Source organism: Pelophylax lessonae, assembly GCF_965119305.1.
Source record: "Pelophylax lessonae genome assembly, chromosome: 2".
In the NCBI taxonomy this organism is placed as follows: Eukaryota; Metazoa; Chordata; class Amphibia; order Anura; family Ranidae; genus Pelophylax; species Pelophylax lessonae.
Window position 1 is genome coordinate 134,177,085 of NC_138769.1, and position 14,654 is coordinate 134,191,738.

The following is a 14,654-nucleotide window of genomic DNA, read 5'->3' on the forward strand; positions in this document are numbered from 1 at the left end:
AGCCTGAGGAACCCCTTGTTTGTCCACCATTCAAACGCTGAAGGGGTCAGGCCCGGTGGGAACAAGGGGTTGCCCAGCAGGGGCGCCAATGGGGCATGGGGGGACCGGAAGGCATGCCTGCCCGACAACCTATCCCAAAGACCCAGGGAGAGAGACAGGGCGGGACAAAGTATGCCCGGTCTGTCTCTGGCCCGCAGCCACATCGCATGATGAATGGGGACCCGCAGATGGGCCGCCTCCATTTGCATCCAGATGGGGAGAGGGTCCCGGGAATGGAAGCGAATCAGATGAGCCAATTGGGCTGCGTAATAGTACTTGCCCAAGTCCGGGACCCCCAGACCCCCTCTCAGCTTTGGGGTGAAGAGAGTGCGCCTATTGACTCTGGGCCTCTTGTCCCCCCAAATAAACCGGAGAACTATCCCCTGAAAGTCCCTAAGATCAGGCATACTAAGCATCACAGGTAAGGTACGAAATAAATACAACAGTCGAGGCAGAATATTAATTTTGACCGAATTCAACCTTCCGAACCATGACGGGGGATTGGCTGTCCAAGCAGCCAAGTCCTCCCTCATTTTTTTGTACAATGGCAGATAATTGTGTGTGTAGAGGGTGGCTATAGACGTAGTGAGGTGTATCCCTAAGTAAGGCAACGATCGTTCTTGCCAAGCAAACGCAAAATTGGCTTTAAGAGTAGCTAAAGTGGCCCCATCTAACGTTAGGTTTAGAGCCTGCGACTTGGAGGGGTTAACCTTAAGTCCCGAGATGGACGCAAACTTCTCCAGGTCTCGGAGCAGGTTGGGGATCGAGACAAGGGGGGACGAGATATACAGTAGGATATCGTCTGCAAATAGAGCACACTTATGTTCAATGCCCCCACATTGTATACCCCGGACATCCGGGTTGAGGCGTAACTTAATGGCCAACGGTTCCAAGGCTAAAATAAATAACAACGGGGATAGGGGACACCCCTGACGGGTACCCCTACGGACGTCCAAAAAGGGGGACCCATAACCCTTGATCGATAGCCTCGCAATGGGGTCGGCGAATGAGGGTAAGAAAATTACTCCCGAAACCGAAGCGCTCTAATGTCTGCAGAAGGTAGTCCCAGGACAGGGAATCGAACGCCTTATGAAGGTCTAGGGACAGTAGCATGCCCCTCTGGCTACCCAAGCCATCCCAGTTGGATTGAAGGGCCGATATGACATCTATCGCGCGTCTCGTTTGGTCAGGTGCCTGCCTACCGGGTACAAAACCAGCTTGGTCCGGATGTATGTAATCCGCCAAAAAGGTGTTCAGTCTGTTTGCCAACACTTTCGCCATGATTTTAAGATCTACGTTTATAAGCGAGATCGGTCTATAATTAAGGCAGTTCCCATGGTCCTTGCCAGGTTTCGGAAGGACATGGATGAAAGCATTGTTCTCATATTTCGAGATCGGGGTCCCTGCCCGAACGGAGTTGAAAAAGGAACAGAGATATGATGCCAATACTTCATGAAATTTCTTATAGTAGTGGCCAGAGAACCCGTCAGGGCCGGGCACTTTGTTAGGATTAATAGTTTTGATAGCTGCCAGTACCTCAGAGTCCGAGAATTCTCGGTCCATGATGGAAGCATGCTGGGAGGAGAGTCGAGGAACGGGGATATCGCGAAAAAATTCCTCGAAAGAGGCCTGTCTAAGCGGTTGCGGCTGGGAGTAAAGCTGCGAATAAAAGTGGTAGAATTCGTTCACTATCAGCTGCGGGTCCTGGGTCCGGAGGCCAGTCCGGAGCCGCAGCTACGGAAGGGCCGGAGAATGGAGCCTCGGGGCCAACCTGAGGGCCAGAAGGGTGTGGGGTTTATCACCCAAGGTGTAATATCTATTTCTCGACCAACGGATGGATTTCTCAGCTTTGGTGGTCAGGCTGAAGTTGAGGGCTACACGTGCCGCATCAATCTTATGCCTGATGTCCACCCCAGGGGCCCTCCTCTGTTCCCGCAAGAGGTCTCTCAGCTCAGCATCCTGTCGCTGTATCTCCCCGTCGCGTTCCCTCTTTTTCCGAGAAGCGATTTGGATTAGCTTACCTCTTATCGTCGATTTGTGCGCCGCCCATATTATAGCCGGGGAAGTATCTGTTGCTGGGTTATCAAGAAAGTATTGTTTCAAGCTGTCCAACACTTCCTGGAAGATGATCGGGTCATTCAACAAGGAGGCGTTAAGCCTCCAGGAGGAGGGCTTAGGCTTAGTCCATAGTTCCGAGATGGTCATAACCACAGGGGAGTGGTCAGACCATGGGGTAGAAACAGAGATGTATAGTAACGAAGTAGAACTACTTAAGTACTGTACTTAAGTACCGAAATGCGGTATCTGTACTTTCCTAAAGTAGAATTTTTTTCTCCTACTTCTACTTTTACTTCACTACATTTTTCCGATGATTTCGATACTTCTACTCCGATATTTTTTTTTTGTGCTGCATCGTTACTCGTTACTTTTAAAAAAATTACCACTGCCAGAACAGTAGATGGCAGGTTGCATAAAGCTCCAAAAAATGTGTATAATGTCATTCATTTGTAAATCAGCACATACGAAAATAAAGGCAGTGTATAATAAAAGCTGCTATACCAAATCTTTCCAATAAAAAGAAAATATGAAACAAACAAAGGTGCTACAGCGGCAGCGCTTAAAGTGCATCAACCAAGAAACAAACTACTAACAAACACAACTTGGCTGTGCGAATAAAGTGCCTGTGCAATCGATATAATATCATCGTTGCCCCCAGTGTGCCCTGCCCACACTTCGAGTCCACACAGTATCAAAAAAACAACAGTGCTAAAGCCTAAATGCATTGAAAATAATTATTCCCACAATGTAGTAACAGTAAATTCAATTCATATAAAAATAAAATATGAAAATAAAATCACAATAAAATAAGTTATGAAATAATAAGTTAGGTGACTTAGGGTTAGGTCAGGTGCGTGCAACAAGTTGAAGTGTGTAAGATAAGATTACTTTAGGTGATGAACTTCTTGGCGGCCCTGGCAGGATGACGGGGACACCCGCCATTTCTGGAGCCGAGCCACTGTGATTTCCCAACATGTGACAAAGTGACAGCCAGGAGATCTAGTGTAGTGCTCAGCTCAACAATACCGGTCCGCTTTTATATATAAAAATGAAATAAATATACATACTGACTCACAATTTAGTAGTAGTAGCAGTAGGTAGTAGCGTGTAGCAGGCAGCACAACTCAATTCAATCGATCCCACAGCTTCGCTCGCGCCGCGGCCCGCGGAATCACTGTCGTCATCATGATCATCAAGTTAAGAGACCGCACTGGAGGAGCCGTGCTGCCACTTCCCGCTTGAGGTCTCTCCGCCTCTAAACGTGATGTGTCACTCAGACTCCACCCCTTAGGGCCCTTACTGAGTCTGAGAGGAGTTGTGACGCGGGAGCAGGACTCGGAGCATTTTCTTTGGCATCTCTCTCATCTTCTTCTTCTATGAGGTGAGGTGAGTGAGGTGGACCGTGGAGAGACTGAGAGGGCCTAATCCTTGCCATCTGCCACCATGGCAATGTGCCATTTGAGAATCAAATATCAATATAAAATATATATATTATATTAATATACACACACGGGCACGGCCTGGGCCGGCCCGGGTCATGGGCGGCTGGGTGGCTTTTTTGAACCAAGATGACGGTGATGGCTATGATGATTATTTATCCGATCATCCATGGTCCATGGACTCACCTGGACCATAAGTGTTGTTGTGTGTGTGGGTGAGGTGGACTGGTGCCTGTGCTTCCTGCGGCCTGCCTCTGCCTGTGCGGCTGTGCCCGCACTGCAGTGGCCACTGGCAGTGGCACAGGCACTTGACTTGAGCAAAGCAAATGAGCACTAGTGTGAAGGAGTCAGGACTCAAGACAGGTGGTGGAAGCATGTTCTGACAAGTTCTTATAATGAAAATAATATATATAGACAGGTTTTTGAACCAGTGCAGTGCCAGTGCTGCTACTAAGGTGAGACTGAGAGAGGCTATCCAGTCCACCACTTTACTTGAGCAGATCACAGAAGAAAGGTGGAAGCATCTGACAGCAAGTGACAAGCACTTCTTAGATTGCACACTGGAATTCAGTTATGGACTTTTCGTTATAAAGTTTAGTTTACACACTTAATCTTGCACCTAACTTATTCACAATCACAACTTATTTTATTGTGGTATTGTCATATAATATATTTTATATGAATTAAATTTACATTGTGGGAATAATTTGCATTGCATTTAGCACAGACATGTCACTTTATTTTTGATACTGTGGACGATGAATCTGATTTTGAATACAAGAAGAATATATATTATTATTATATAATTGCATTTGCAGGTACTTTATTAGCATTTTTAGCACAGCCACTTTGTTAGTAGTTTTTGATGCATTTTTCACTTTTTAAGCGTTGTAGGTTAAGGTTTGTGATTGTGAAGCTGGCCTGGCACATCATCATCAATCATCAAGCGAATCAAATCAATCCGCGGATTCCGTGATTAGACTGCGCATGCTCATTCTGCCTCAGCTGAAAAGATGGACGAACCAAAAACACCACCTTCCACCCCTGGCCCTTCAACTTCAAGTGATCTGCCTGGCTGTGAGAGTGAGGAAGCTCATGAAGGAGACCACCCCTGGCCCTACTTAGAGTCGATGTTCTCATATGTCGGTGTGAAAGACAAGTCATATAGAATGAGGTGCTTACTCTGCCGCCCGAAAGGTTGTGAAATACTGGCCTTCAAAAATTCACCGTCGAATTTGAAGAAACATATCAAGGTAAGTTACAATTTTTTACAAATATCAAAATCACACCAGCTTGAGCTATCAGCTGTAACTGTAAGCCCTTTAGCGTAGCGATTAGCGAGTTAGCGACATGCTTAACGTTAACGCGTTAACTAGCTGTCATAAATTTCATAAAGGCTATGACGCAGCGTTGAATCGTGTTTTTGACCCATCCAGTAAGATTTAATCTTACATTATGTTAAAAAAATCATATAAGTTTTTTTGGTCACATTAAAAAAGTTCATATATAAGACACAAACAACAAGGCGTCTAAAAACAACACAGATAAATGAAGGAATGGAATACTTTCATCATGACTACCACAAAGGGACACACAGTGGAGTGCCTATGTGTAGATTTCTTGCCCTGTTGCTGCCTATTGGCATTGGCATTGCCCAACATGTTTCGCGGTATCTTCTCCGCTTCCGCTTCGTAAGGGCCAAGGGGTCTTATCATGTTAACAGAGACTTTTTCCTCCTACGTCCTTCCTAAACATCTAAACAGAGAGCTTGCATTCAAAGCAAAGATCTATCAAAGGAATATAGATAAGTTAGAAAAATAATATAAGAGAGCAATATATCAAAAAAGCCACTGGCCAAAAAGAAGGTCAGAGCCGTTCAGCCTGGTAATGTAAAGTAAAGCATAGCATAACATCATTTATTTTATTTATACTGTCATCATTATAGCTTGATGGTCCTATGTATGTTGGACTGAAATGGACGGTACAGTAACTAAAGCATAATATTGGAAATGTGTTGCATTTAATGATTTAATAATTAAAACACCTATATTAAAGTGTATCAAACTTGTAATGTTAAGGGATCATAGGACCAGTCCAGGACCAGGAGAGAAAGAGAACTTTCCTCCAAAATAGAAAGATATGTTCATGATATATATTCATATTCAATTCAATTGCCTCTATTTGCAGTTGATCATCCCTTGTTAAACAAAACAGGTGCAAGCAGAAAAATATATGTTAAGTAACTAGTTATTAAGTTAAGTACTGTCTTGTGTCTTGTTTCCCCTTTCCATCATGGCTGCTATATGGTTACGTTACGCAGCGCTGGTGAGTGTGACTGGTCAGATGCGCCCATAACCATAATAACCCGGCCGGAATGGCTCTCCATTCCGAATTTCCGGGTGCTGATTGGCCGGGCGGGGGGTGTGGAGATGTCCATCATCTGCCTCCCCGCCTGCCGTCGTACAGACAGTCAGCTGCGCTAGCCATCTGCGCATGCGCATTATGGGTCCGGGTCCGGCCGCGTCACACGCCGATGGGCGTGAGCGGCCGGACAGGACTCGGAGTCCTATAAAATGTCGGCAGATGCCTGTCAGCCAGCCTCGGCCACGACTACACAGACATTAGCACAGCAGGCTCCACGGACGGCCCAGGACGGGACGGAGGAGGTTAAACTACTTGGTAAAAAATGCATTCGGGGTGACGGGGTCCACACTCTTGCTATCCTATCATGATGTCAGGCACTCTCTTTCTTGTGGCTCATTTAACTTTTATATGACTCTCTTTTCTTTGCAGTGAGCCCAGCATGGTAGTCTGACCATGTGGTCCCGTCCGGGCCAACCGTGGCTTCCACAGTGTGTGTTTCTGTTTGTGACCTGCTGCTGGTCTTCCTTTTCTAATTGACCAGTTTTTTTTTGAGGCACCTCTCTTTGGCTCTTTACCATCCCTCCTTCCTTCCCTGCCCTGGTGAGTCTTTGTCTGCAGTGTGCTGAGCCTGAGTCTGACTGAGTGCTGCTGACTGGACTGTCTGCTGATATTATTATATAACAGTACTTTTTTACTGTGTGTGTAAAAATAATATATATATACATATATTTTTCTGCTTGCACCTGCTTTTGTTTAGCAAGGGATGCGAGGCAAACATAATGATCATGATGAACATATCTTTCTATTTATTTTTACAATATGGAGGAAAGTTCTCTCTCTCCTGGTCCTGGTCCTTATATCCCTTATTCCCTTTTAATTTTACAATTGTTTGATGTCTGCAGAGTGCAGACTGTGCAGCACTGCACATTTTAATATATATGTTTTGAATCGATTAAATGCATATTTAGTAACACTTTTCCAATATGCTTAGTTACTTTCTGACTGCCATTTGTCCATTTCTTACTCCAACATAGGACTCCCATGTCCGTCTAGGAGGCGTTTCCGCTCAGTTTTGGTGGTTGCCTCCCCCTCCTTCCCGGCCTGGACCATCTTCTTGGCTAAGTCGTCGTCGTTGGGCCACCTTCCTTCGCAGGAATGTCATCACCAGCTATGTATGTATAAATGATGTCATGTTATTGCTGCTATAAATAAATCTATCTATCAAAGAAATAGATAAGTTAGAAAAATAATATAAGAACAAATCAAAAAGCCACTGACCAAAAGAATGTCAGAGAGGTAATGTAAAGGCGTCAAGCATAGCAGTGCTATGCATGCTTGATGCCTGACCTTCTTTTGGTGAGTGGCTTTTTGATATATTGTTGTTATATTATTTTTCTCTAACTTATCTATTTCTTTGATAGATTATTTGAATGCATTATGCAACTAGCTCTCTCTTTAGATGTTTAGGAACTCTCTGTTAACATAAGACCCCTATACGAAGTGGACAAGATACCGCGAAACATGTTGGGCAAGAAATCTACACATTAGGCACTGTGTCCTTGTGGTATCATGAGAGTATTCCTTCATATGTGTTGTTTTTAGACACCTTGTTTGTGTCTTACTTACTCTTTCTGAACTTTCTTAATATATTGTTGTGAGTGAGAGTGACCAAATAAACTTATATGATTTTTTAACATAATGTAGCCTTAGTGTACCCAGAAAGTCCTCATGCCTCCTCCTCCCTTTTCCTTTCTACAATTGATTTTAGGACCTAGGTACTTCTTTATTGGGTATTTGTCATTATGACACCCCAATTAGTACTAGGATTTAACTTGGTGTACTGCAGTAATTTCAGGTTATTTATAAAATTATATATAAAATTATATATGACAATGTGTAGAAAAATTCCCTAAAAAATATTTTAGCCTAGTTTAGACTGGAGTGAGGTGAAAACAGGAAAAAAAAGTGCAAAGCAAGTTGGCTAGCTGTTAATTTTATTCAATTATATGGTAGAAAATTAGACTATTAGTCAAAATAAACTTTTGGTGATGAAATCAAAGTGCTGCTGACTGACAACAAACAAAGCATCTCAACTTGTCTGCTCTGCATGCATCTCAAGTGGTCTTCTTCGCGCACTCATGTTTCTCATCATGAACCATGCTTGTTGTATCAAGTGTTAGGCCTACAGGGTTTTGCAGCAAGAATGCAGAGAAGTACTAAAGCAGAATCCATGAAGGATCTTTGCTTATGGGGGTTTCTTGCTTAGTTTTTTGTATATAGAATTATGGTGGATAAGTATAACTGACTTTAATTGAATTATTTTTGCTTTTTATTAATAGTGTGGGTTATACACTCACCTAGCTATGTTGCTCAGTCACGTAAAACTTTATAATTCTGTGAAGGTAAAACAATATATTTTTTGGTCTCTTTTCAGAGCAAGCATGACTGCCACTTGAATAGATACGAGGAACTCACATCTGCAAAGCGAAAGAAGAAGACTGTGATTCCCTCCCCTTCCATCAAGCAGCCGACATTAATGGGTAGCTGGAGCACAATGCCTCAGAGATCTATTGACAAGGCAATCATGAAGTATGTTGTCCGAGGACTTCAGCCTTTCAACATTGTAGAGCAAGCAGCTTTCCGCGATTTTGTGTTAGACCTGGTACCAAATACCAAAATAATGACAAGAATCACACTCACATCTATGATTGATGATGCTGCCAAACAGATGAAGATCAAGATTATTGAGGCCATGCAAACTGTTGACCACATCGCGACAACCACTGACTGCTGGTCAGCCAGGCGGCGTAGTTTCATTGGGGTCACAGCTCACTGGCTGGACCCGGAAAGTTTAAAAAGGTGCTCAGTGGCCCTGGCCTGTAAAAGATTAAGAGGCTCTCACACTTTCGACCTTCTGGCAAATGCACTTAATGATATCCATGCTGAGTATGACATTCGAGGGAAGATAGTCAGAACAACCACGGACAATGGCTCCAACTTCATTAAAGCCTTCAAACTCTTCGGTGAAGATGGAAATGCTGGTGCTCTAGTTGAGGTGGAGGAGGAGGAGGAAGAAGCAGACAAAGATGAGGAGGAGGTCGAGTTTGTCGATGTATCTTCACTTTTGGATGAGGATGATGGTTTTGAGTTCCAGCTCCCGAAGCACCAGCGGTGTGCATGCCACATTCTTAACCTAATAGCCACTGCCGATGCCAGCAAAGCAGTGTCCAATGAGGCGTACAAGAAATTATACTACTCAACATTTGCCAAGTGCAATGCACTTTGGAATAAGTGTTCAAGATCCTCAACAGCAGCTGAAATTGTGGAAGATGCTTGCTCCCTCCAGCTCGTGTGACCAAATGCAACAAGGTGGAACTCTGTCTTCATGGCTGTGGAGAGACTGCTCAGGATAGTGAAAGAAAAGGGAGAGGCAACAATGAGAGTTTTCTGCACAGATTTGAAGGTTCCAATGTAAGTTTAAAAATGGTTTATGGTACTCTTTCTGTTCAAACTCAATTCTGGTCCATATTGTCTACTTGTACAACATTTAATTGAATGGTTAACATTGAACGATGTACCAAATTCATTGCATGATAATCACCACATCCAATCATGTAGCAATGCTGTTTTTTGTTTCTTATTGTTTATATGTTCTTGTCTTCTTCATAGGTTTAATCCAGCTGAACTCGCATTCTTGTCTGAGTATTCTGCTGTCATGTCTCCAGTCGCCCAAGCAACTAACATTTTGCAAGCTGAAACCAATGTCCAGATGGGGTGGCTGCTCCCAACCGTCAAGCTCCTGAAAATCAAGCTGAACAGGATCAAGATGCCTCTGAAGTATTGCAAGCCGCTTGTGGATGCCTTGCAGGTGGGCATTCAGAATCGCTTTGGCCCTATGATGGAAGACCCAGAGCTGGTGGCCGCTGCTATTCTGCTTCCAAAATTCAGGACAAATTGGACACAGGAGGAGGAGACAATCAAAATGGGTAAGATATATAGTGTAGTATGGGTGAATTATTGTGTATTTTTTGTGCAATCACAAATTTACATACCATACAGCAGTACAACTCAAATATTGGGGGATTACTTTTAATTTTTTTTTTTTTATATGAAAACAAACACACATGAGCTTGTCCTGCATAGAAGATATTGCAAACATACCAGGGCATTATGATGTTAGAGTGAGAAATGATGTGGTAGTATGGGAGACTTCCTCTTTAGCATAGCGGTATCATGGCATTGGCAGCCAAGCCTTCCTGTCTAAGGTCTGCCACCAGGCTGTAAATGCTGCAAAAGGCTTTTTGTTTAAGGGAATTATTTGAATTATAAAGTCGCCACTATTATTTCCATTAAAATCATCTACCGACAATGTCATCATGTCAAATCTGTGTTTACTTTCATGGGTTGAAACTCTTATTATTGTATAAGTTCCACAATAATTCTATATAAATCAAACTTAAGCAAGAAACCCCATAACCAAAGATCCTTCATGTATTCTGCTTTAGTACTTCTCTGCAATTACTTGCAAAACCCCTTAGGCCTAACTTCATACAACCAACCATGCATCTCATTCATGAGGAGGAGTGCGCGAAGAGTAGACCACTTGATGCAGACAAGTTGAGATGCTTTGTTGTCAGCACTTTGATTTCATTATTTTGACTAATAGTCTAATTTTCTACCATATACAATTGAATAAAATGAACAGCTAGCTAAGCTAACACACTCTTATATTTCAGAAATGGAATATATCAAACGAAGTATTGAAGACCCCTCGTTGCACTGTACAGAGGTCAACAGGTCCAGCTCATCTGATGAAGATGACTTCTTTTCTGGCATGCAGGGTTCGAAGGCACAAGACAGTGCCAAACAGCTAGATGCGTACTTGTCATGTTCAGCAGATAACATGGACTTGCTCAAGTCTTTTCCAGCTGTGTGCAAGTTGTCTGTTAAGTTAAACACACCTCTTCCAGCATCAGCAGCCTGCGAGAGGCTTTTTAGTATCGCAGGATTAGTCTTTAGCCCTAGAAGAGCGAGACTGACTAGTTCCAATTTTGAAAACCAACTACTTTTGAGGATAAACCAAAGATTTCTAACTTAAACTGGTATGCATTAAGCAGTCATATAAATATATTTAAGAAGGGAATAAGCTGTGGAGAAAAAAAACACAAGCAGGGAAGAGAGGGTAGGGATGCTTTAAAGGGGCATATTTGATCTGATTTTGTTTAAGCTCAATGTTTTGCTCTAATCACTTTTGTTGTTGCATAAGAAATACTTGAATGTGGCCTACTGGCCTTTGAGATCTTTTAGTTGCCCTAACAAGTTGAGGATGAAAAGAAAATGCGTAACTTCCAAAAATGACTGCTTTATGCACACTACAGGGAATAAGCTGTGGAGAAATAAATGTGAATATTAAGGGTGCGCTGCTGGCTGCTGATGCTGATATGTAAAAAAGCTGCAACCAGGACAAAAAAAAAAAGAATCTGTGATAAATTAAATATATGGTGCACTAAATCGTATATAAAGCAATATACAATATATTCCAATAATGGAACAGTGTATGAAATGAAAGTCCAAAATATTGTGAATCTTGAAATATGTGACAAAACAAGATGAATATATTTTCAAAGGTGCAGGAATCAAACAGGACCTATTTCAAATAGGTGCAGACTCCCACCACCTTGTGGATTTCCCCCTTACCCGGCAGATGAAGGTAAGTGCAAAATAATATCCAAAATAGATCCAGTGAAACAAAATTGCAAAACCTGTGCTCTTAACTTTCAGTGAAAAAAACAAAATCAGCCTCTTACCAGAAAAAATGTCTATGTACGCTTGTGACTCTCCTTGGTTGGGAGCAGGGCCGGCCTTTGGGGTGTGCGAGCTGTGCGGCCGCACAGGGCGCCATGGGCAAAAGGGGCCATAGCAGCTCGTACATGATCAGGCAGCACAGTGGGAGGTAAGCGGCGACCGCCGTTAACACAGGCCACGACCGCCGCTTACCTTCCACTGTGCGGCTGTGCCTGTGTCTTCTATAGCTGCAGGGCTGAGTGCCCGCCACTGACAGATCCCCTCCTCTCCAGGCCAGGGACGCCAGAGGAGAGATCGTCGGCTCCCCCTCCTCCCGCCCCTTCTCCTCCTCCTCCCGCCCCTTCTCGTGGTAAGCCTCCATACTAAGGTAAGTAAACTCTCTCCTGCATCAAATGTAAGGGGGGGCTCTGTGTGGGGGTCTCGGATGTAAAGGGGGCTTTGTGTGGGGGGTCTTTGGTGTGGGGGGTCTCTGATGTAAGGGGGCTCTGTGTTGGGGTCTCTGATGTAAAGGGGGCTCTTTGTGGGGGCTGGGGGGTCTCTGCTGTAAGGTGATCTGTGTGGGGGGTCTCTGATGTAAGTGGGGCCTCTGTGGGGGGTTTCTGAACTCTCTGTTGTAAGGGGGCTCCGTTGGGGGGTTTCTGTTGTAAGGGGGGCTCCGTTGGGGGGTCTCTGATGTAAGGGGGGTCTCTAATGTAAGGGGGGCCAAGTTTGTAGTGATCATAAAAAAGAAAAGTCAAATGAAGTGCAAGAAAAAATGTGCAGGGCGCTGGTGGGGGCGCCACAGGATCAGCTCGCACAGGCCGCTTCAACACCTAAGGCCGGCCCTGGTTGGGAGGTTCACTTCTTTCTTTCCTATAACAGCAGATATGAAATTATATTCATCTTTTGTCACATATGAATATTATATGATATATATATATTTGAAGATTCACAATATTTTGAACTTTTTATTGACTTAGATTTCATACACTCTTCCTTTATTTCATTATTGGAATATATTGTTGTATATCACATTGGTTTATATATGATTTTGTGCACCAATAAGCTGTGGAGAAAAAAAAACAGGCAGGGAAGAGAAGGAGGGATGCTTTAAAAGGGGAAGGGAGGGACTTTATCTGTTTTTGTTTATAAAAAGTTACAGCCTAAGGAATTGTGATTGTCCTTTAGGTTAATCATTTGAATAAATCATTTGAAGTAATAAAAACCAATATGATGTTCAAACTTTTGACTTCTTTCTTTAATAACTACATAACACAGTACTTCTACTTCTACTTTCAGTACTTGAGTAGAATTTTTTTTTCAAAACTACTGGTACTTTTTACTTTTAGTACTTAAGTAGCAATTTTTTTGAAAAAACTACTTGCAATACTTAAGTAAAAAAAATGTTGAATACTTTTGTACTTCCACTTAAGTAACTTTTTCTGCGAGCACTTCCACTTCTACTTAAGTAACTTTTTGATCGAGTACTTGTACTTTTACTTAAGTAGAAATTTTGAGTACTTTATACAAGTCTGGGTAGAAATAATCTGTGCTTTCAGCACAAACGGGAGGAGGGCCGACAGGGCAAACAGATGATCTATACGAGCGTAGCTCTTGTGGGCGTGGGAATAGTGGGTGAAATCACGCGTCGTGGGGTGGTCGTTCCTCCACACATCCACCAAGTCGGTGGAGTGCAGAAGACGAGCCAACTTAACCCCCAGTCGCGGGGCGTGCTTCAATGAGGCGTGCAGGGAATCAGATTTGTCCATAACCTGGTCCAAGGGGACATTACTGTCACCCCCAAACATCACATGGCCTGTTGCGCGTGGCATCACCACCTTCAGCATTTCCAGGAAGAAGGGGAGCTGTCCCACATTAGGGGCATAATAGGAAACAAAAGTTACATCATGTTCATTTATTTTGCCTTGGACCATAACATATCTCCCCTCCTTATCTCGGATTACCTCCCTAGGTGTAAATGGGACCTTCTTGGCTATGCAGATCGCCACCCCTTTTTTCTTGTCTACGCTATTGGACATGTAACAAGTGGGGAATTTAGCGCTAAGGCGTTTAGGAGCCGAAGTGCGAGAGAAGTGTGTCTCCTGTAGGAGAAGGACGTCAATGCCCTGCTGGTGGTAAAAGTGAAATGCTTTCGCCCTTTTCACAGGGGCATTGAGGCCCTTCACGTTGTGTGTGAGAATTTTAAAATCACAGGTAGTAGGACGTGTCATGTTGGTTCGGAAGGTTGTACTCGCCTGTATGTTGTGGAGGTCGGTAGATGTCGTTCACCCCCTACTGTAGGATTCCAAAGACCCAGAGCCAAGCCAAAGGGATCCGGATGTCGAGCAGCCGCCGCCAGGGAAGGGAAGAGGAGAGAGGGGTTAGAGAAAAGCAAGACAACAAAGAGCACAAAGGGGGAAACAGGGAATCCCCCGCCCCCCCAACCCCCGTAGAGGGGGAGGGGGGGGCGGTGGACACGCCAGAAAATCAAGCACAAAAAACATAGTAGGCTGGTTGTGGGGTCGAGCACCCCGTAATTTTGTGCGAGGTTGCTCACAGCCCAACGCCGAGAGCAAGGCCGCAGGAAGTGGCATGTGGAAACAACCCGCGTCGCTTCACTACTAGCCTGTAGATCAGATTGCATTACCAGGAAAGGGGCACCAGCCCCCAAGCCGAGCCCCCCTCAGGTAGGGGACCCCGGCCAGGAGGGAAGCACCCCCCCCACATACTAAAGGCACAGGTGAACTATCGCAAAGGCACAGTATTAAATAGCATTAGCAACAGCAACAAATCGTAAATAACAGTAAACAACAGTAACCTCTCTGAGAGCCGGAGCTCCCCATAAAGGCCCAGTATAGAATAAAAAGGAAGAACAGCCCGGGCGGGCAAGCCCAACAGGATTCCCCTCTCAAGAGAACCGTCCATGATTCCAGCGATAAGGGAATCAGTCAAACAATCAGGCCCCTCAGC

General features: G+C 44.0%; 1 protein-coding gene across 1 annotated transcript; it reads left to right on the forward strand.

Moving 5' to 3' along the window:
* Positions 1-4,663: 4,663 nt before the first annotated feature.
* Positions 4,664-14,316, forward strand: LOC309547992 (uncharacterized protein; the record flags this gene model as incomplete). The annotated part of the gene is made up of 4 exons (XM_082247979.1): positions 4,664-4,789; positions 8,335-8,489; positions 9,570-9,737; positions 14,244-14,316. The coding sequence occupies exons 1-4, from the start codon at positions 4,667-4,669 to the stop codon at positions 14,314-14,316; spliced, it is 519 nt and encodes a 172-aa protein (XP_082104105.1). The 5' UTR covers positions 4,664-4,666.
* Positions 14,317-14,654: the final 338 nt, after the last annotated feature.